We start from the raw sequence: 16773 nt of genomic DNA, 5'->3' as shown, positions 1-16773 counted from the left end.
TCATACGCGCACTTAAAGAAACACTAAGGGACCGCTGAAAATGGTGCCTATGATTGACCTGGAAACAGTTACATTAAATACTTTTCAGTGAGTAAAGCAGGTCACAAAACCATATGTAAAGGATGATTTTATTGTATAAAACTAAGTGCATGTATTCTCAGAAAAATCTTGAGAGAGGCGACAAAAGGTATTGATAACAAAAGATTAGCAGTGATTACCTCTGGGTAGCGGAGGAAGGGTTTAAGTGTAGTTTTTCCCACTTTTTTTTTTTTTTTTTTTACCAATTAGAAACAAATTTAAAAAAATTTTTTTAATGAAAAAATTAAAATAAAATTTTCAGAAGGTGCTTGTATCCAAGGGGTTCAGAGGTGGACTTGGCAAGATTACCCCCTGGGGCTGGGTTTGCCCTGCTGTCTGGCTGGCTTCTGGCCTGCGGCCCCAGCTGCGTCCAAGTCGGAGGACACGAACCCCCTTTCAGATGAGTCTGGCAGAACATTCGTAGTTACCTGGACGCTAGAATTTTCGTGTGTCCCGTGGCCAGGTGTGAGAAGGATGTGCTTTACCCTGGCGTCCCTTGGATCAGATCCCTTGAGAACTTTACAGGTGAGTGACTGCTGAGCTGTGAGCACGTCTTGTGCGTGGGCACACGTGGTGGAAGAGTCAGGAGAGCTGGGTGCCGCCCAGCGACCAGACGACTCCATCCCTCTGGGTGGTGGCGTTCCCCTGTGCGTGGATCTCTTTGGCCCACATCCAGTTCAAGAGCGCTGTGATTCAGTTCTGGTTCCTGGAGAGCTGGACCAGGAAGAGATGCTAGGACGCAAAGTGGTGGAAAGGTGTCCAGTAGCTGCAGCCACAGCCTAGAGAAATACGGTGCCAACTGGGAGCGGTATTTTTGCATTCCCTGGTGATCATCCCTCCTCTCTGTACCTTGGGTACCCTCGGACAAGGCTGCTGTCTTCAATGCTCAGTTAGAGGAGCCTGGGATCATTCTTACTCTCGAGAGTAGAAGTCCTGAAGGCACAGAGACCAAGGATGAGGGGGTACAAATCCGTCCGTAAGTGGCCCCTCTGTGGGGATCTTTCTGTCTCCTAAGAAGACAACCTCTGATCTCCTGTCTGAGGACCTGCCTTATCTTTTCTCTTCTGCCCCTCAGGAGGCACTTTTAAAATAGTGAACCGGTTTACGGGTGTGGACTGCAGCCCATTCTTCGAGGGAGGAACTTTGTGAGAAACACATGTATCAGCAGGGCAGTGCCCTCCTTCCCTTCTGTTTCCTGCTACTTGTTGAGCACCTACTATTTGCCAGGAACCGTGCTCAGTGCTGGGGACACAGAGACCCACAAAGCCCCGGCTTTAACGCGTGACGGTCTAGAGCAGTGTTTCTCAGACTTTAACGTGTACACGCTCCCCTGGGGATCCTGCGCCCGGTAGGTCCGGGCTGGTGGTGGAGGTGCTGCATTTCTAAGCAGCTCCTAGGCGATACTGATGCAGCTGGCCCAGGCACCGCTCTGAGCCGCCAGTTCGGGATCATCCACATCGAGCGCCCTTCGAGTCTAGAACTTCCAGATCTAGACCAGGGGGTTGTCAGGTGAGGCCCCAGGACCAGCGGCATCAGTGCCACTGAGAACTTGTTGGCAATGCAGGTGCTAGGGCCTCAGCCCAGACCTGCTGAATCCGAAGCAGAGTCGGGGATGGTGTGGACAAAAAGGAGTGTGCAAGGTGCTGCAGCCACTGCGGCAAGCGGTACGCACGGTCCTCCGGAAAGGAAAAGCAGCGCCAGCACGCAATCCAGCAGTCCTGCTGTTTATCTGAAGACCGTGAAGATACGAATTCCGAAAGACACGCGCACCCGTGTTCATTGCAGCACTATTTACAATAGCCAAAATATGGAAGTGACCTAAGTGTCCATCAGTAGATGAATGGATAAAGAAGAGGTGGCACGTGTATCTATAGACATTTCCGTTGAGTCAGAGGTGATAAATAAAGGGGAGCGAGTAACAGTCTGCAGGGAACCTCCCCGCATTCAGACAGTGCCGGGGGGCCTCAGCGAGCTCTACTCCAACTACCGTGTTGGCCAAAGAGGGACCTGAGGCTGAGCAGGGCAGAGGGCTTCCCCGGGGCCAGCCGTCGACTGAGGGCGCCACACCGGCTGACTGCCACCCGGCTCGTATCCCTCAACCCACGTTATCACCACCCTCACGTCCTGCTCGCCCCCGCTGACCGCTCCGCCGTCTGCAACGTCCCGTCCTACTCTTTGCCTCCGTGGTTGTCAGGGAGAACCGCATCAGTCCCTGTGACAGTCTGAGTCTTTCTCAGTCTATGGGAGGCAGAGTGGAGAGGTGGAGAGAGGGCTGTGGAGGCGTGATTCTCGACTCAGCTCAGGACCTGGTGCCCGGCGTCCTCAGTGAGGGCGGCGGAGACCCACCTTGCGGGACGGTGCAGGGCCAGCCGGGAGGCGCCTGGCCTCTGCTACCCCCATACAGCTCCAGCTCTCCGCTCCCAGCCGAAACAGACGCGGGGCAGGGCAGGCTCCCACAAAGAGGATAACTGGGAGAAACGACCTGAGAAAGATTCTCCTGCTGAAGTACGCAGGCACCTTAAACAACATCAGGATCCCTTCCCAAGAGCTCTGGGCCTCTGGTTTGGAAAAGTGTGCTCCGAGGCTGGGTCTCCTTCGCGTCGAGGTAACACCCTTGGTGGGGGCGGGTCCTCGCACAAATGTTGTGTCTGGATGTGGCATCTGTGGGACACAGCACTCGAGTTTGCGGTGGGACTGGATCTGGTTACCTTCTTCTTTCCCCAGGAGATCCTGAAGACGCACTTTGCGGAGGGGTAAACACTTCCCCTTCCTCGGTCTCCAAACCGGCTCCCCGTCAACCTCTCCTCACTGCCCAGGCCGCTGCTGGGGGCTCTGGGAAGGCGGGCAGAGCCCTGGCTGGAAGGGGCATGGCCAGGGGGCCCGGGCCACGGGGGAGGGGCCGGGGGTCCCTCTGGACCACCTGCTCTTCTTCGAGCAGGGCCCTCGCCAGCGGGATGCCTGTGTATCCCGCTGTAAACGGGGCCAGTCTCCGGAGCTGGTGAGAGAGAGAGGACGGTCGGTGTTTTCGCGATGGAGCCGTGCAAGCAGCGCCCAGAGCCCTGCTTCTTTCTCCCCACAGCCGGCCCAGCGCATCCGTCAGGCCACACGCCGCCTTCCCCTGTTCCCAGGGCCCCCGGGCCGCCCCCCGCCCCCTCTCCTGGCTGAGCTGCTTTGCTCAGCTGATGTGATGAGGCAGCGTCTCCTGCAGTCATCCCTTCATCCCGTGCTGGAGAGAGGATGCTCTACCGGGCTTGGCTTGCGCCCTGTAGGGCTGAGGAGAGAGCGAAGCGGGGACCGGGGGACACAGCAGGGCCGCTGCTGACCCCGGCCCCGCGGCCCCCCTGCTTCCCAGCCACCGGCCCTCCCTTCCCTGCTCCAGACCGATTTCCTCTCCGGGACAGCACCAACACCTTGTTTGTCCCCTAACTGACGGCTCCTCTGTCTGGAAAATCTTTTCTTGTTTTATTTGAAGAGCAGAACTGTTCCTTCCTCCCCCCTGGTGATGAGGAAACATGCTGTTGAATTTGGCATCCTTGGCTTCTAGGAGACCTTGGTTGTAACTTGATGCTATCAGGTGGTTACATAACCTTTCCCGCTGGGAAGCGTGCTCTACATCCTGGGCCTTCTGTCCATTGGGGGCGGGGGGGACGGAGAGGGGTCGGGGCTGGGGGGGACTGGGGGAGGGAGGGAGGGGCAAGGGAGGGGCTCTCGGCCCCGGCTGGGGGCAGGGCAAGATACTGGGGACCCAGTGGAAGTCAAATGATGTCCCCTGCTGGGCTTGGAAGTCTCTATCCCCACACTCGGGGCCGCCAGAGACCTTGGCCCCAGCAGAGGCCTGGCTGCCCTGTGTTTCTAGAAAACTAGTGTGTGCGCTCCGGGCAACCTTGGCAGAGGCATGTATTTATATTTAGAAACGAAGCCTGCTTCTTTAGAGGGTTATAGAACGTGTGGTCCTCGGAACACGCGTGTTCCATCCGAGGCACGAATATAAATGCCTCGAGGGGCCAGGCAGGTAGTATAAACGAACAACTCTTTGTCTGTGTCCATTGCGGCCAGCACTGGGGACTCGGTAAATCGGCTCGAGGGCTCTGACTAATGGCATTCAAATGTAGTTTAAAAAGAAATACGGTTCGTGCCAAACCAAACTGTCAGGGGGCTGAATTCAGTGTCATGTTTTGCCAGGTTGCAGCCTCTGCTGTTTTCTATCTGTAGGTAATTTTGTTTTGTTTTTGTTTTGCTTGGGGTGTCTTTGGATGGCATTTACTGGGTGCTTCCGTGGCAGGCACTAGGCCAAAGGACCTTGCTTGGAACTTGATATACATTCTCTTACGTAACTTTTCCACCATCCCGTGAGATCCGCACAGTCATTGCCCCTCCACGGCTGAGGAGATGGACATGCAGTGACCTTAAGAATTCTGCTCGAGGCCTCACCGTGACAAGGCGCCCTCCCATTTACCTTACTAAGACTTCTCACCTTCTGGTCCTCAGAGGCTGGTGTCAGAAGGACTTGGAATCAGACCCCACCCAAGACTTACTAAATCGGCATCTCTGCTGTCCTTCTGGCGGCTCCAAGCACTAAGAAGTTTGCCAGCCTCTGTGTTAGCCACACTGCCTTTCTGACTCAGGCGAGCATCACCTGTGGGTCCTTTCTGGGAGGGACCCCTGTTCCTAAGCGTAGGTCGTGGTGAGCCTTCCTCAGGCTGCCCTTTTCTCCACGCATCGTGGAGTGGCACTTCGTTCTACAGCCGGGGAACAGCAGGCGAGCGGTTTCATGAATCATGGCTCTGTTTATATTGGGGTTGCCAAGGCTAAATATTTATGGCTTTAAGTAAGAGGTTCTGCCTTAATTAGAGTCATAACTAACCGCAAGTGCACTGAAGTGCATTTTCATGACCGTCGGACCTGCGTTTCTCAACAGAAAGCCAAGCGCAATGGACCCTTTTGATGTGCCAGTGCCTCTGATCGAAGTAGGAAGGTTGCTCTCAACTGACGAGTAGCTTTTGACATTAAAAACTGCCCATTTGACTTTGTGGACTTAGCTATTGTTCTCACTCACTATAACGTGTAGGGTCACATTCACGCTCCGGTGGCGTAAAGTTATAAAGCTGTGGGCCGTATAAAACCTGTCATTAAAAAAAGCACATAAGCTACAGTTAGTTTCAGAATGCGTTGTGTCCGCTTTCAGACTCTGCTCCTTTGCTCTCTTCACCCTCGGCCTGGAGCGGGCGCGCCGGGCATTAACTCACCAGGAGAGCTTTACAAGGTACTGGTGTCCAGGCCGCCCCCCCCCCCCCCCGCCAATTTAAATCACAGTTCTCTGGGAAAGGGACCTTGGCATGGGTATTTCTTAAAAGCTAGTGATTCGAATATGCATTCGGGGATGGGAACCGCTGTCCTAAAAGGTCCTAGAAGGTTTAACGGCTGAGGGTGCTGGCCATGCGGTTAGACTTGGATTCAAATCCTGACTCTAGTGTTTCTTTGCTGTGTGACCTCGGGCAAATTGCTTAACCTCTCTGAGCTTCAACCTTCTCATCTGACGAATGAGGATAACAGGGCTTAGCTCACAAAGTTGTCCTGAGGATTAAGGGAGATGATGCCGGGAAGCACTGAGCATTGTAGGTAGGTGCACTTAGCTTGGTGCTTAGGAAGGGCTCAATCAATAGCAGAAATTATTGTTGCTGTTATTACTGTGGCTAACGGAGGATGAGTTTGCATTAGTAGGAGCAGGTATCACTGAAGAGCATCCGGGGACCAGGGCCAGCTGCTGTGGGTTTCAGTGTCTGCTGGTGCAGAGGAACCCCAACAAGCACTGTTAGATGTTTCTGATAATCAGATGCTTGGTTACCAGGCATCAACCCTGGGGACCCACAGAGAATGCCGAGCGGATCTTTTAAAGTTGGCCCACCCCTAGCAGTGCCAATGAGATGCTGGAATTTGGAGTGAGAAGGTGTCCACGCTCTGGGGGATATATTTTTTATAATTGCTCACCCACACTCTGGACTCTTTTAAGATAAATTCCTTTTGAGGACAGGGCTTGTGGGCACGGCTGGAATATATAATTGTGTCTTTCTGGTAAAGCCAGAACCCAAGGTACAGCCAAGTACCAGCCGGCCAGTCTTGACGACATAGAGGAGGGACTGCTCTCCGCACCCCAAGTGTCCACACGGAGCCGGTTCTCTCAGCCAACGTTTTCCTCTCTTTGTCCCCGTTCCTGATTCTCTGCAGGGCACTGTCCACTGTGTTGACATACACATGTTTTGTAACTGGCCGAATTCCTTCTACCCTCTCCAGCTTTCAGCTCTCTGCTGAAATAAGGCAAATGCATTGACAGATTTTTCTCTGAAAACGAATTAGGAAAGTTAATCGTCTGAAAAAGAACAGTACAAAACGATTATGGCAAATGAGCAGAACACCTAGTGGTGAAGACCAAGGAGCAGATTTATTAATTAGGGGCTAGTGTACCCTTCTGTAAACGCCCTGGAGGCAGAAACGCAATCCTGGCGCCGACTCTGCACTCTGGCGCCCATGGCCCTAACACAGCACAAGCCCCCAGCTTGGGCCTTCTGGTCGACCCTCAGAACCATTGGCTTGTTTCTTCGAATTGAAACCTTCACTTTTCCTTAGCATCTGGCCTCAAAGGCTAAGCAAGTTCGTTTGAATTTTGTGCTCCGTGGACTTGCAAATGAATGGACTCTGTATTTTCACCCACCGATTCCACAGGCTTCCATAGAAACGCCCCTCACGGGTGGTGGGGAGGATTATCTGCAGAGTTCCCACACGTGCAATGTCAGATGCTCCCTGCCTGCTCCTTGGCCTTCAGCTGAAGCATAAGTCATGCATTCCAAGGCCACGTGGGAGTGCAATTTATCCTCCCTGTAGCTCTGGGGTCTCTGCTCCATATGCGTGAATAATTGGGAGTCGGCTCTAGGTATTTGTGGCCGGCGTGGCTCTGGACCGGAAGAAGGTCTTTGAGACATCTTGGGCCAAGTCGAAGGGTTCCCGTTCGGCCCCCCCACACAACCGCACTTGGTTCCAAGAGCCCCACCCCTAAACATAAACGGTCCATAGACGTGAGTTGTTTTGTGTATCCTTTCTGACTTCAACCCTCGGGGGGGACTCCAAAGCTGGTTATGAGAAAATTCCAAGAATGCCGAGCATTTCTGGTGTCACTGTGCTGTGCCGGGGGGGGCCCCCCCGGGGACATCAAAGGTTCCGTCTGCTGCAGGGTGAGTGCAAAGTGACGGCAGCCTCGGTCTTCTCGCCCCCTCCCTCCCCGTCGTCGTTCCCGCCAGGCAAACATCAGGATGTCGCGTGACCATGGTATGTGTGAGACACACACAGCGTTTGCCTTGGAAAGCCTCTCTACACGCTAACCGTGTGGAATTCCTGGCTCAGCTGGGGTGAGGTCGGGTGTGTGTGGGAGGGACGGGCACGGTCAGGGGTAATGCAGCGCAGCACGCGCTCAGGCTGTTTCCGGAAAGCGTGACCTCGTCCCTTCCAGCCCGCGGGTCGCCGTTACTCTGGTGGTCACTTTTCACTTGGTGGTTACAAAAATAATTCCTTTCATTACCCAGTGGAAAGTCGTAGATTGCACGTAGATTGTTCTTACCGCCCCCCGAGAGGCAAGAGGTCGGAGCTACCACAACATCGGAAGAGCTCATTCATCCAACAAAAAAAGGAAAACAGAAACAGTAAAGCAGAGCGAACAGAAAACAACAACAAAACCTGTGCCAGACCAGTTGTTGGGCAGATCAAATAACTGGGGGAATTTCCGCCTTTACCTCATTTCAGATAGTTTTATGTTTCCATCCTAAACATGATCTGTAGGAAGACACATTCATTCATTCATTCATTCAGCAGGTAGGTGTCGAGCGCCTACTATGTCTCAGGCGCACAGGACTGACGCCAGTCCGTAAACAAGCCAGAGACTCTGAAGTGGCCAAAGTGGCATGTGACGAAATTAAGTGACGTGATTCCCTAGAGAGGGATGGACACAGCTAGTTACGCGGGTTGAATCCGGTAAAATAAAAGCCCGTATTGAAAGAGATTAACTCCATGAATAAAAATAGCTCGTTGCTACAGGAAGTCATCCCTTTGTTGGAATTATCAGAAGCTCTTAGAGAGTCCCCGTGGAGAAGGGCTGTTTTCCCAGAGAACCAACCGTGTCCCCTCTTCCCACAGGGGGAAGCGCAGCCAAGCAGACCACCTGGGAAGGCGGGCACCGAGTCCCGGCCCTGGCTTACTGGCCCGGCAGGGTCCCCGCCAACGCCACCAGCACGGCTTTGCTGAGGTACGAGACCCAGACTACCTTGAGATGTGGGAAAAAGCCACGGCTGCTTGCGTGGCTAGAGACCTCAGGCATCACCCGCCCCGGCCGGGTGTCCCCAGATCCCCCCCCGAGCTCGGGTGGTGGCAGCGCGGAACTGGCCCGTAGCAGCAGTGCAGTGGGACACTTCGCAAGCCGTCCTCTGGGGGGCTGTCTCCGGGAAGCGGGCGCTGGGCGGCCGTGGGTGCTGGGCGGCCGTGGGTGCTGGGTCGTGCTGGTGTGCACTGAGGAGAGGGTGCCTGCAAAAGGCAGGAGCGTCCTCAGCACGTTTGGCCTGGGCCCAGCTGACGGGGGTGCGGGAGTGGGTCTGTCGGGCCCGAAGGATCCCTTCTCGGGGGGTAGGGCCGGGGTCCCGGGGGTGGCTCCGTCAAGCACGTCACTGGTCATCCGGTGGCACGAGAAGGGGGTCTAGGTGTTGACGTGCCCCCGACGGGAGGGAGAAGGAAGCTGGATCCACCGGGCTGGGAAGGAAAGGATGAATCCTTGGGTGACGATCTTCTTCCTGCCTCTGGCAAAGAAGCTTCTACAAGGAAGGACGATTGTAAACGTGAGCACATCTCACGACCACTCGGATCTCCTTATTCAGGCAGAGGCCCCGGAGGCCGTCTCCTTGGCACAGAACTTGGCTGTGGCGTGCCGTCCCGAAAGCAACACCACGCAGCTCTGCAGCCATGACTTAAAACGAGGGCTTCTCACTCGCCCGGAGGGCCCATCCTCTCCGTGGTTCTGCCCTGAATCCACGGGCGAGGGGGGCCCCTCTGCAGACACAGGTGCTTTTTGCTCACAGGCTCAGAGGGCTTATTCTGGTTAAAGACTAATTTCCTAGTCCCAAAGGTCCTCCCCCGTTCACCAGGTGGGTTCTGGCCGAGAGAACACAGCCCAGGAGGGGAAAGCAGGCTTCACTGGTTTCCTCGAGCATCCCAGAGGGGAGGTGACGGGGGGAGGCAGGGAGACTGACGCGCGGGGGAAGGGAAGGGTAAACGGCGGTGACAGCCAAAGTCAGGGGTGAGTCCGCACTGTCCCCGGCAGCCTCTGGGCCCCCAGGAACTCCCGGTCAGCCCCGTACAGTCGGGGGTGGGGGTGGGGACGGGGTGCCGCCAGCAGGCGTGACAACAAGAGCTCTGGCTGGAGTTTGTGATGTCAGGCTGGCCGGGAAGAGGGCCAGGCGGGCTGCTTTTTATGGGCCTGACTTGCTGCAGCCAGGCCAAGGGTTCACGGGCTGGGCTGGACGCGCCGTCTCTCAGGTGACATCACCGGAGACCAAGCTCGTGCTTCGCAGTTGAGAACGGCGTTCTCACCTTCAGTCAACCGCGGCTCCGTGATAAAATCGCCTCGTTTTGTTGAAAGTGCCGGGCTTCAGAGGTGACAGCTGACTTAGGGGCTATCTTGGTGAGTGTCCAAAGGAAGCCAGCCTCGGTACGAGGTAACATTTGCTGGGAGTTTTACCAGCACACTACCGCTACACCAGATCAGCCCCTCTTAGGGTACTTTCGGTGTTACATTGGTCCTGATTGCAGCAGGACAGTCTGTCTCCGTACAGTGCATCCTCTTGGTGTTTTCTCACGTGACTCCACAGCAAGCAGACTTGGGCGGAGCGCCGTGGCTGCGCGGACTCCGTCAGGGCCACAGCCCTCTGGAGGGGGCTGGTGCGATGCGTACTCAAGAACCTGATGCTGTGGCGCTTCATGTTCTTGGAAGCCCAGCCAGACACCCCCACGTATTAGGTACCGGGCCACCTCTTCTATCACTTCGTCTACTACTTTATTCCCCAGAGGATATACGGCTCCTTCCAGACCAGAGATAACCCCCTTCAGCCGCTCTGAGCTGAGGCCAGGATCCCTTAAACCAATATCCCAGCGCCTAAGGAATTACGGACACCAGAGAGTAGACAGGTTGATACGAATACTCACCTGAGTACAGAAAAAGTAGAAAGGTGTGTTAGGGGGTCAGGCGAGAAGGGGTCGACACCAATCCCTTTGGTTTACCTTTAGACGTAACTAGTGTGCTAACCATCAGGTGTGCACCGAGGTGACGTGGTGAGATCCAAAGAAAGGTCTTACAGATGCCCTGACCCCGAAGCCCAGGGACACAACTGTAGAACGGAGGAAATTCATTTCTCCAACGGAGACGAGTTGTGGGGTCCAGTTATGGGTCAGGCACGGCTCCAGGGACTGGGGATGTAAGAATGGGTTCGTCGGACAGAAGCCTTCTGTTGTTGAGGAGCTGACGTCCCTTCGGGAGGGCAGCACGTCTGAAAAGGGCCTGGTGATTGGATCCCAAAACTCTAAAGCGGGGTATCTCAACCTTGGCACTGCTGACGTTTCGGGCTGGACCGTTCGGTGGAGGGTGTCCTGGGCATTTAAGGATGTTTACTAGCATCCCTGGCCTCCACCCACTGGACGCCCGTGGCTCCCCCAGCCCCAGCTGTGACGGCCGGAACGCCCCCGGGCGGCTCCAAGTGTCCCCTGGGGAGGACAGACTCATGCTGGTTGAGAGCCACGGCTCTCAAGTGATTTCTCTTGGTCGTGTACAGAAAGGGGCGGGGTCTGCTCTGCATCTGAGCCGGGAGGCCCCCGTCTCTGTTCAGAACGGAGGAACTCTGGCTTGGAGATTCCTGGGGCCACAGCCTGCAGCGACTAGAGGGTACGGAGGTCTCGCAGTGATCTCCTCTGAGAAACAGTAAAGGTCTGTTTCGCCTGGAGAGCGGATGGCCCGCTGGGGGCCCCCGAGGCTGTCTTCCCATATCCCCAAGGCAGGCAGTTACGTGGAGGCGCATTCGGCTGGTGCTGGGCCGTCTTGAGGCCCAGCACCGAGTCCCGGAGGTAGGATCTGCAAAGAGATGTCGCTCACGCCGCTGTCCTGTGGGTTGGTGTCACCGGGAACTTACAGCCAGAGGCTAAAGAGCTCGCTCGCCACGTCCCAGGACCGTTCCCACTCTTCCACGGTCTGGAGGGGTTCTGCCCTCCTCTCCCTCACTCTAGGCCCGGCGTCCAGGCCCTTGCACCCCGGTCTACACTCCAGCAGCCCTGGCCCTTCTCACTTCCCATCTTCAGAGCGCACCGGCCGCTTCCCAGGTGTAATGTCCGCGCTTCTAGGAAAAACAGCCTCCCTTCCGCCCCCGGCACCCCAGCGAGCACCCCGGAGCCATCGACAGGAGCCCTGAGGTCCAGGCCGGCCCCTCGCGGCCCTGCAGCTGCCCGCATCCTCCTCGCAATCGCCCAGCCCCCACACGCAGGTCCTGTTGGCAGTTCCTGGGAGAAAAACACAAATATGCATACTTTCTCTGAATAGCCTTCAGCGCCCTGGGCTGGCTGAAGCTGCGTGAAGAAAATCTCCTCCCGTGGGGGCAACAGAACCTGCAGTGGGTCCCCCCCGGAGCCGACCCCCTCAGATGGCGTTCCTCCGCGTCGCCGTGCCTGCCCGTTCGCGAGCAGGCTCTCGACGGCCCTTCTCGTAACCAAGCCTCCAGAAAACCCGAGGCCCACTCGCCCGTCGGGGCCACAGGCGCGGTGCTGGGCGCACGCGACCTTTTCATTGTCTTTGAAACCAGAAGAAAACCCAGAAACTTTCAGGTTGAAGAAAAATGGCTCGATATCTCCTCCTCATATATTTATATGATCTTTATGTCAACAGAATTGTAAAATATAATTTTGAGTATTTTATATGGAATAAGGAACCACAAAGGCAAACGGACTGAGGTTCCGTGAAAGTCGGAACGCGCCTTCCCAGGTATTAGAATGAACTGTGGAAACTTGAAAGTTAGGTTTGGGGTTTTTTGGTCTCTTTCCCCAAGTTTTCCAAGACCCCCGGGACCAATTTCTTAGGGAGGGTTTGGAGTAGCGGGGTCCCTTTGGTAGCCTTTGCAGGACTGATGCTTTCTCCAAGTTCACGCAGGGGCCCGGGGTCTGGGGCTGTGTGTCCCGGGAGGATCTCCTTCCTGCAGGGCTCCCCTTGGGGGCTTGGTTTCCTCCTTTACGTAGGGAAGGACTCTTTGGTAGCCTGAGCTTGGACTGGCAAGTCCTGGAGATGCAGAAGCTTTTCTCGCGGACCCGAGCTTTCCTCTGTGCTCTGGAGGTTCCTGCCCAATTCTGAGACACTAGGACTCCATGAACATTAGAGTCTGTGCTGTATAACGCGGATGCTAAGCCTCACGATGACGGAGGAGGAATAAGACGGGAAAAGAAAATGTACACACACACACCCCCCCCAGCAAATCTAAGGCAGACCCTGTTCTTCTGGCACTGACCTGACCCCTCTGGGAGGCACGCCTCTCTTAGCGGTGCAACAGAGAGAAAGCTCCAAAGCAGCAGTGCCGGCCACCCTGGCCTCTTCAGCCTGCACTGCAGCCCTCCGGGCTGCCCGATTTGTGGCAGGGACCTTGGACTCTGGACAGGTTTCTGGACCGTTCTGTACTCCGCAAGCGCTTACCGCGCACTTCTTGCACTTGCAGGTGCGTGGGGTGCCCGCTCCTGGAGCCTGCATCGCGAGAGATAAGCCACCGGCTCTGTGGACTGTGGAAGCCAGAGGCAGACCAGAGACGTTCTGTACAGTAGTCGAGGGAGAGATCGTGCTTGGGGCTGTAGACAGAGCCCTGGAGCAGAGGAGAAGGGGAGGCGGGCACGTGGCGGGTCCCTTCCGCGGCCCATCTTGGGGGGCGAGCCTCCGCTCCCCGGACCCTGGGCTGGGGAAGCAGCACGTGGGGCCTGGACGCCTCCCCATGAGCCCAGCCTCCGGTGGACCCTCCTTTCCGGGGTGGCCAGCCTCGCGCGGGCCTGTCGAGTCCCACCGACTCTCCGTTAGCCTGGCCCTCAGATAAACAGCTCTGGTCTTGCCGAAGAAGAGTCTTTGTCTGACCCGAGCACAGCAGGCTGGAGGGAGATGTGCCCTCGAGTAGAGGGAAATGGTACCACGTGACTTCAAAGAAAATCAGGTTCACAGAATCCACCAACGTGGGTGAGGGGCTGTGTGTGTGCAGCTCCTTCATGTTTCTGGATGTTGTCCTTTTTCCCCACCCTGAACACTGACTATTTTGTAACGGGAATAACAGAGCTAAATGAAAGCGGGTGGAATGTGTCACACATGACGGCCTTCTAGACAAAGACTAGCTCTTTGCGACACGGAGACGCAGGGTGGGAAAAATGAAGTAGGTGTTCTCTTGCAGACACCTGTCGCACACTGTCCCCTCTCAGCGGGGGGCGGTGGCCTAGGTGGTGACAGGTAGAACCCCTTGGTTCTTTTTTTAACTTTTATTTTATGTATCTATTTTTAAATTAATTTTTATCGGAGTAGAGTTGATTTATAATGCTGTGTTAGTTTCAGGTGTACAGCAAAGTGAATCACTTATACATAGACACATATCCACTCCTTTTTAGATTTTTTTTCGCATTCAGGTCACCACAGAGCACGGAGTAGAGTCCCCTGTGCTCTACAGCAGGTTCTCATCGGTTATCTATTCTATACATAGTCGTGTGTATATGTCAACCGCGGTCTCCCAGTTCATCCCTCCCTCCCCTCCCCCCTCGGTAACCATAAGTTTGTTCTCTACATCTGTGACTCTCTTTCTGCTTTGCCGCTAAGTTCATCTGCACCATTTTTCTAGATTCCACATGTAAGCAATATTATACGATATTTGTTTTTCTCTTTCTGACTTCCTTCACTCTGTATGACAGTCTCTAGGTCCATCCATGTCTCTGCAAATGGCACTACTTCATTCCTTTTTATTAGAGCCCCCTGGTTCTGAGGTAGGTGTGCAGGGGTGTCCCTGTGAGTGATTATAACACAGACATCCAGTGAGGACTCTGAGTGCCAGGCCCTCTACGTGCACTACCTGTTTGTTGTCTTTCATCCACACTGCCACCCAGTGAGGCAGGTACTATTATTATCATGCCCATTTTATTTTTATTTTTTTGGCCACACTGCGAGGCTTGCTGGATCTTAGCCCCGTGACCAGGGATTGAACCCGTGCCCCCTGCAGTGGAAATGTGGAGTCCTAACCACTGGACCGCCAGGGAAGTCCCCTATCATGCCCGTTTTAGAGGACAGAAAACTGAGGGCTAGAGAGATAGATGGCCGAGCTGAGATTTGAGCCCAGGCAACACCTGGCTGCAGAGGCTGGGTGCTGCTCCTGTAGGAAATCCAGGTGGGGCCCGAAGGCAGGACAGGTATGCAGAGGGGCCGGGCTGTGTCTGGGCCGGTCTGGGCGGCTCTTGACCCCGGCACGGCCAGGGAGAGAGCCTGGGGACAGCTGGGGCCAACACTGTCTTGCTCTCCCTGCAGCGTGCTGGACATCTTCCCCACCGTGGTGGCCCTGGCTGGGGCCAGCCTGCCCCAAGGCCGACACTTTGACGGTCTGGATGCCTCGGAGGTGCTGTTTGGCGGGGCGCAGGCTGGGCACAGGGTAAGTGGAGGTGATACGTGTCCCACCTGGGCTTCTCCGAGGCGGCGCTCCTGCCCCACATCGGGGTCTGGCTGGCTCTGCGCAAACAGAGCCGTCGCCCGAGGACGCCTGCAAGTGGCCACTGGAGACCCAGTTTGTCGACCGCCGAGCGGGGAATTCCTTTGGGATGAGCCTGTCCTTCCACTCCCCCTCTTCTTCCTCAGTCAGCCCGGTTCATCAGTCCAGATTTCTACGCAGCAGTTTTGCTGTAGGGTGGGCGTCCATTGGGGCTTATTCCCTATACCGAAGGACTTTTAGCCCCCTCACCGTCATTTAATTTTCTGGCATGCCCTAGGCGCGCGGCACGTTTTTGTGGGTGGGGTGCGTGGCCTGTGTCTGTGAGTTGTGTGTATCGTGGGGTTCCCCCGCCAGAATGGAAGCTTCCCAAAGGTCAGGGAGCTCACTGTGGAATTCTCAGAACACCTAACACAGGGTCTGGCGTCTGGCCAGCCTGCAGTAAATGAGAACTGGGTGGATAGACAACCGAACGAAAGATGCCCTGGGTGGCAGGGCCGGTCCTGGAGGGCTCAGCACACGCACGGCTCTCCAGCCCCCAGGGTCCCCTCTTCGGGGGGCCCTGAAGCACTCGGTGGCAGCGACAGCCAGGAAGTGTCAGGCCGGATGGCCTTTCCCTGTCTTTCTGTGTGTTTTACTTTTGCCAAAAGGAAAAGGAGGTGGGAGAAGGGAAGGAGGCCGGCGGAGCCCAGAGCTCCTTCTGGAAGGCCCCGTGAGCCCAGCTCCCCAGGTAGGGGCCCACACATCAAAGGGGTTATTTCTGGCTTTACTGCGGGGCACATGGAAGTGAGTCAAATGTCCTGGGGCAGTTCCTGAAGCTGCTCTTCCCACGGCCGGCACACCGGTCCTGAGCGGGCACCAGGGCTTCTTGACGATGCTTGGAGTGGCCTCTAGAGCAGGACGGCTCCTCCCGGCTTGTCTGACCCGCTGGAGCTGCAGAGCCTTCCGGGCCGAGGCTGCTCCCGCAGGACGGCCGAGCAGGAAGGTGGCTTCCGCCTCTGGCTGGGAGTTCGCGGTATGTGACCCTGGGGGGTTATCGACGACGTCAGCGGAGAGGCGCTCCCGCGTGTTTATGACCGCAGCCGCGCACAGAATGATCGGGGTCACCAGGAAACGCTTCAAGGCCTGCGGGCTCCTTGTGACGTTGTCCGTCCCCGGGGTTGGGGGGGGAGGCCAGCTCCCGGGCGCGGAGCTTCCGTTTCGCGGTTGCTGGTCTGGGCCCCCAGGGGGCTGGTGGGCCCAGGCACCGGCAGGAAAGGCAGATACGAGCCGCGACACCGGCTGGGGTTTTCGTGGGGACGTGTGATGTGTGTGGGATACCCCGTGGCCCGGGAGGGCACAGCTGCTGCTCGCCGCTCGCCCAGAGCTCTGGTGGCGCCTTCCAGGGTAGAGGCCCGTGGGCGCTGGAACCTGGGGGCCCGGCGCAGCACCCCAGAGGACCGGACTCCTGCAGCATTAGTCCACACACCTTAGAGGTCGCCGTAGGCGGCCGCTGGCCCCAGATTCAGCCGCTGCGGAGACCGGAGTACATTGTCTCGCGTCTGCTGATGGAGGGCCAGGAGGGAAAAATATATGAGCGACTGTAGAAATACACATACCTGTGCACACATATACACGTGGGTACACTCACATGTGCACGTATTCGCCTGCTTTCTGCCTTTGGGTTTTGGTTTTTTGGTGCAGCGTACAGGATCTTAGTTCCCCGACCAGGGATCAAACCTGGCGCCCCCGGAGTTGAAGCGTGGAGTCTTAACCATTGGACTGCCAGGGAAGCCCCTTGTTTTTGATGTGAACATTGCCACCTGTTTGGACCATTCCTTAATACTCAAATTAGAATATATTGATTTGTTCCCACAGCATATACGCATACGTATTTTAATAAACACAGCTGTGTTCACCCTTAGGTATATGCTGGGCT

At 56.1% G+C, this 16773-nt stretch overlaps 1 protein-coding gene across 11 annotated transcripts in view; it reads left to right on the top strand.

Annotated features, from left to right (window-relative positions):
* ARSG (arylsulfatase G) overlaps positions 1–16773 on the top strand; it is a 164519-nt gene that overhangs the window by 88377 nt on the left and 59369 nt on the right. For 6 of the 11 annotated variants that reach the window (XR_010838173.1, XR_010838172.1, XR_010838174.1 and 3 more), the window contains exons 9-10: positions 8260–8368; positions 14681–14801. Coding sequence is in view for 8 of the 11 variants with exons in the window: in XM_067021164.1 (XP_066877265.1) it covers positions 8260–8368; positions 14681–14801 (230 nt within the window). In the remaining 3 variants the exon portion in view is untranslated. The remainder of the gene's footprint in view (positions 1–8259; positions 8369–14680; positions 14802–16773) is intronic. The other 5 variants (XM_067021167.1, XM_059048538.2, XM_067021162.1 and 2 more) reach the window with 1 other exon arrangement.

The sequence above is a fragment of the Kogia breviceps genome, chromosome 19 (assembly GCF_026419965.1).
Source record: "Kogia breviceps isolate mKogBre1 chromosome 19, mKogBre1 haplotype 1, whole genome shotgun sequence".
NCBI classification, from domain to species: Eukaryota; Metazoa; Chordata; class Mammalia; order Artiodactyla; family Physeteridae; genus Kogia; species Kogia breviceps.
Note: the sequence above shows the minus strand (reverse complement) of the source record. Positions and strands in the feature narration are given on the sequence as shown.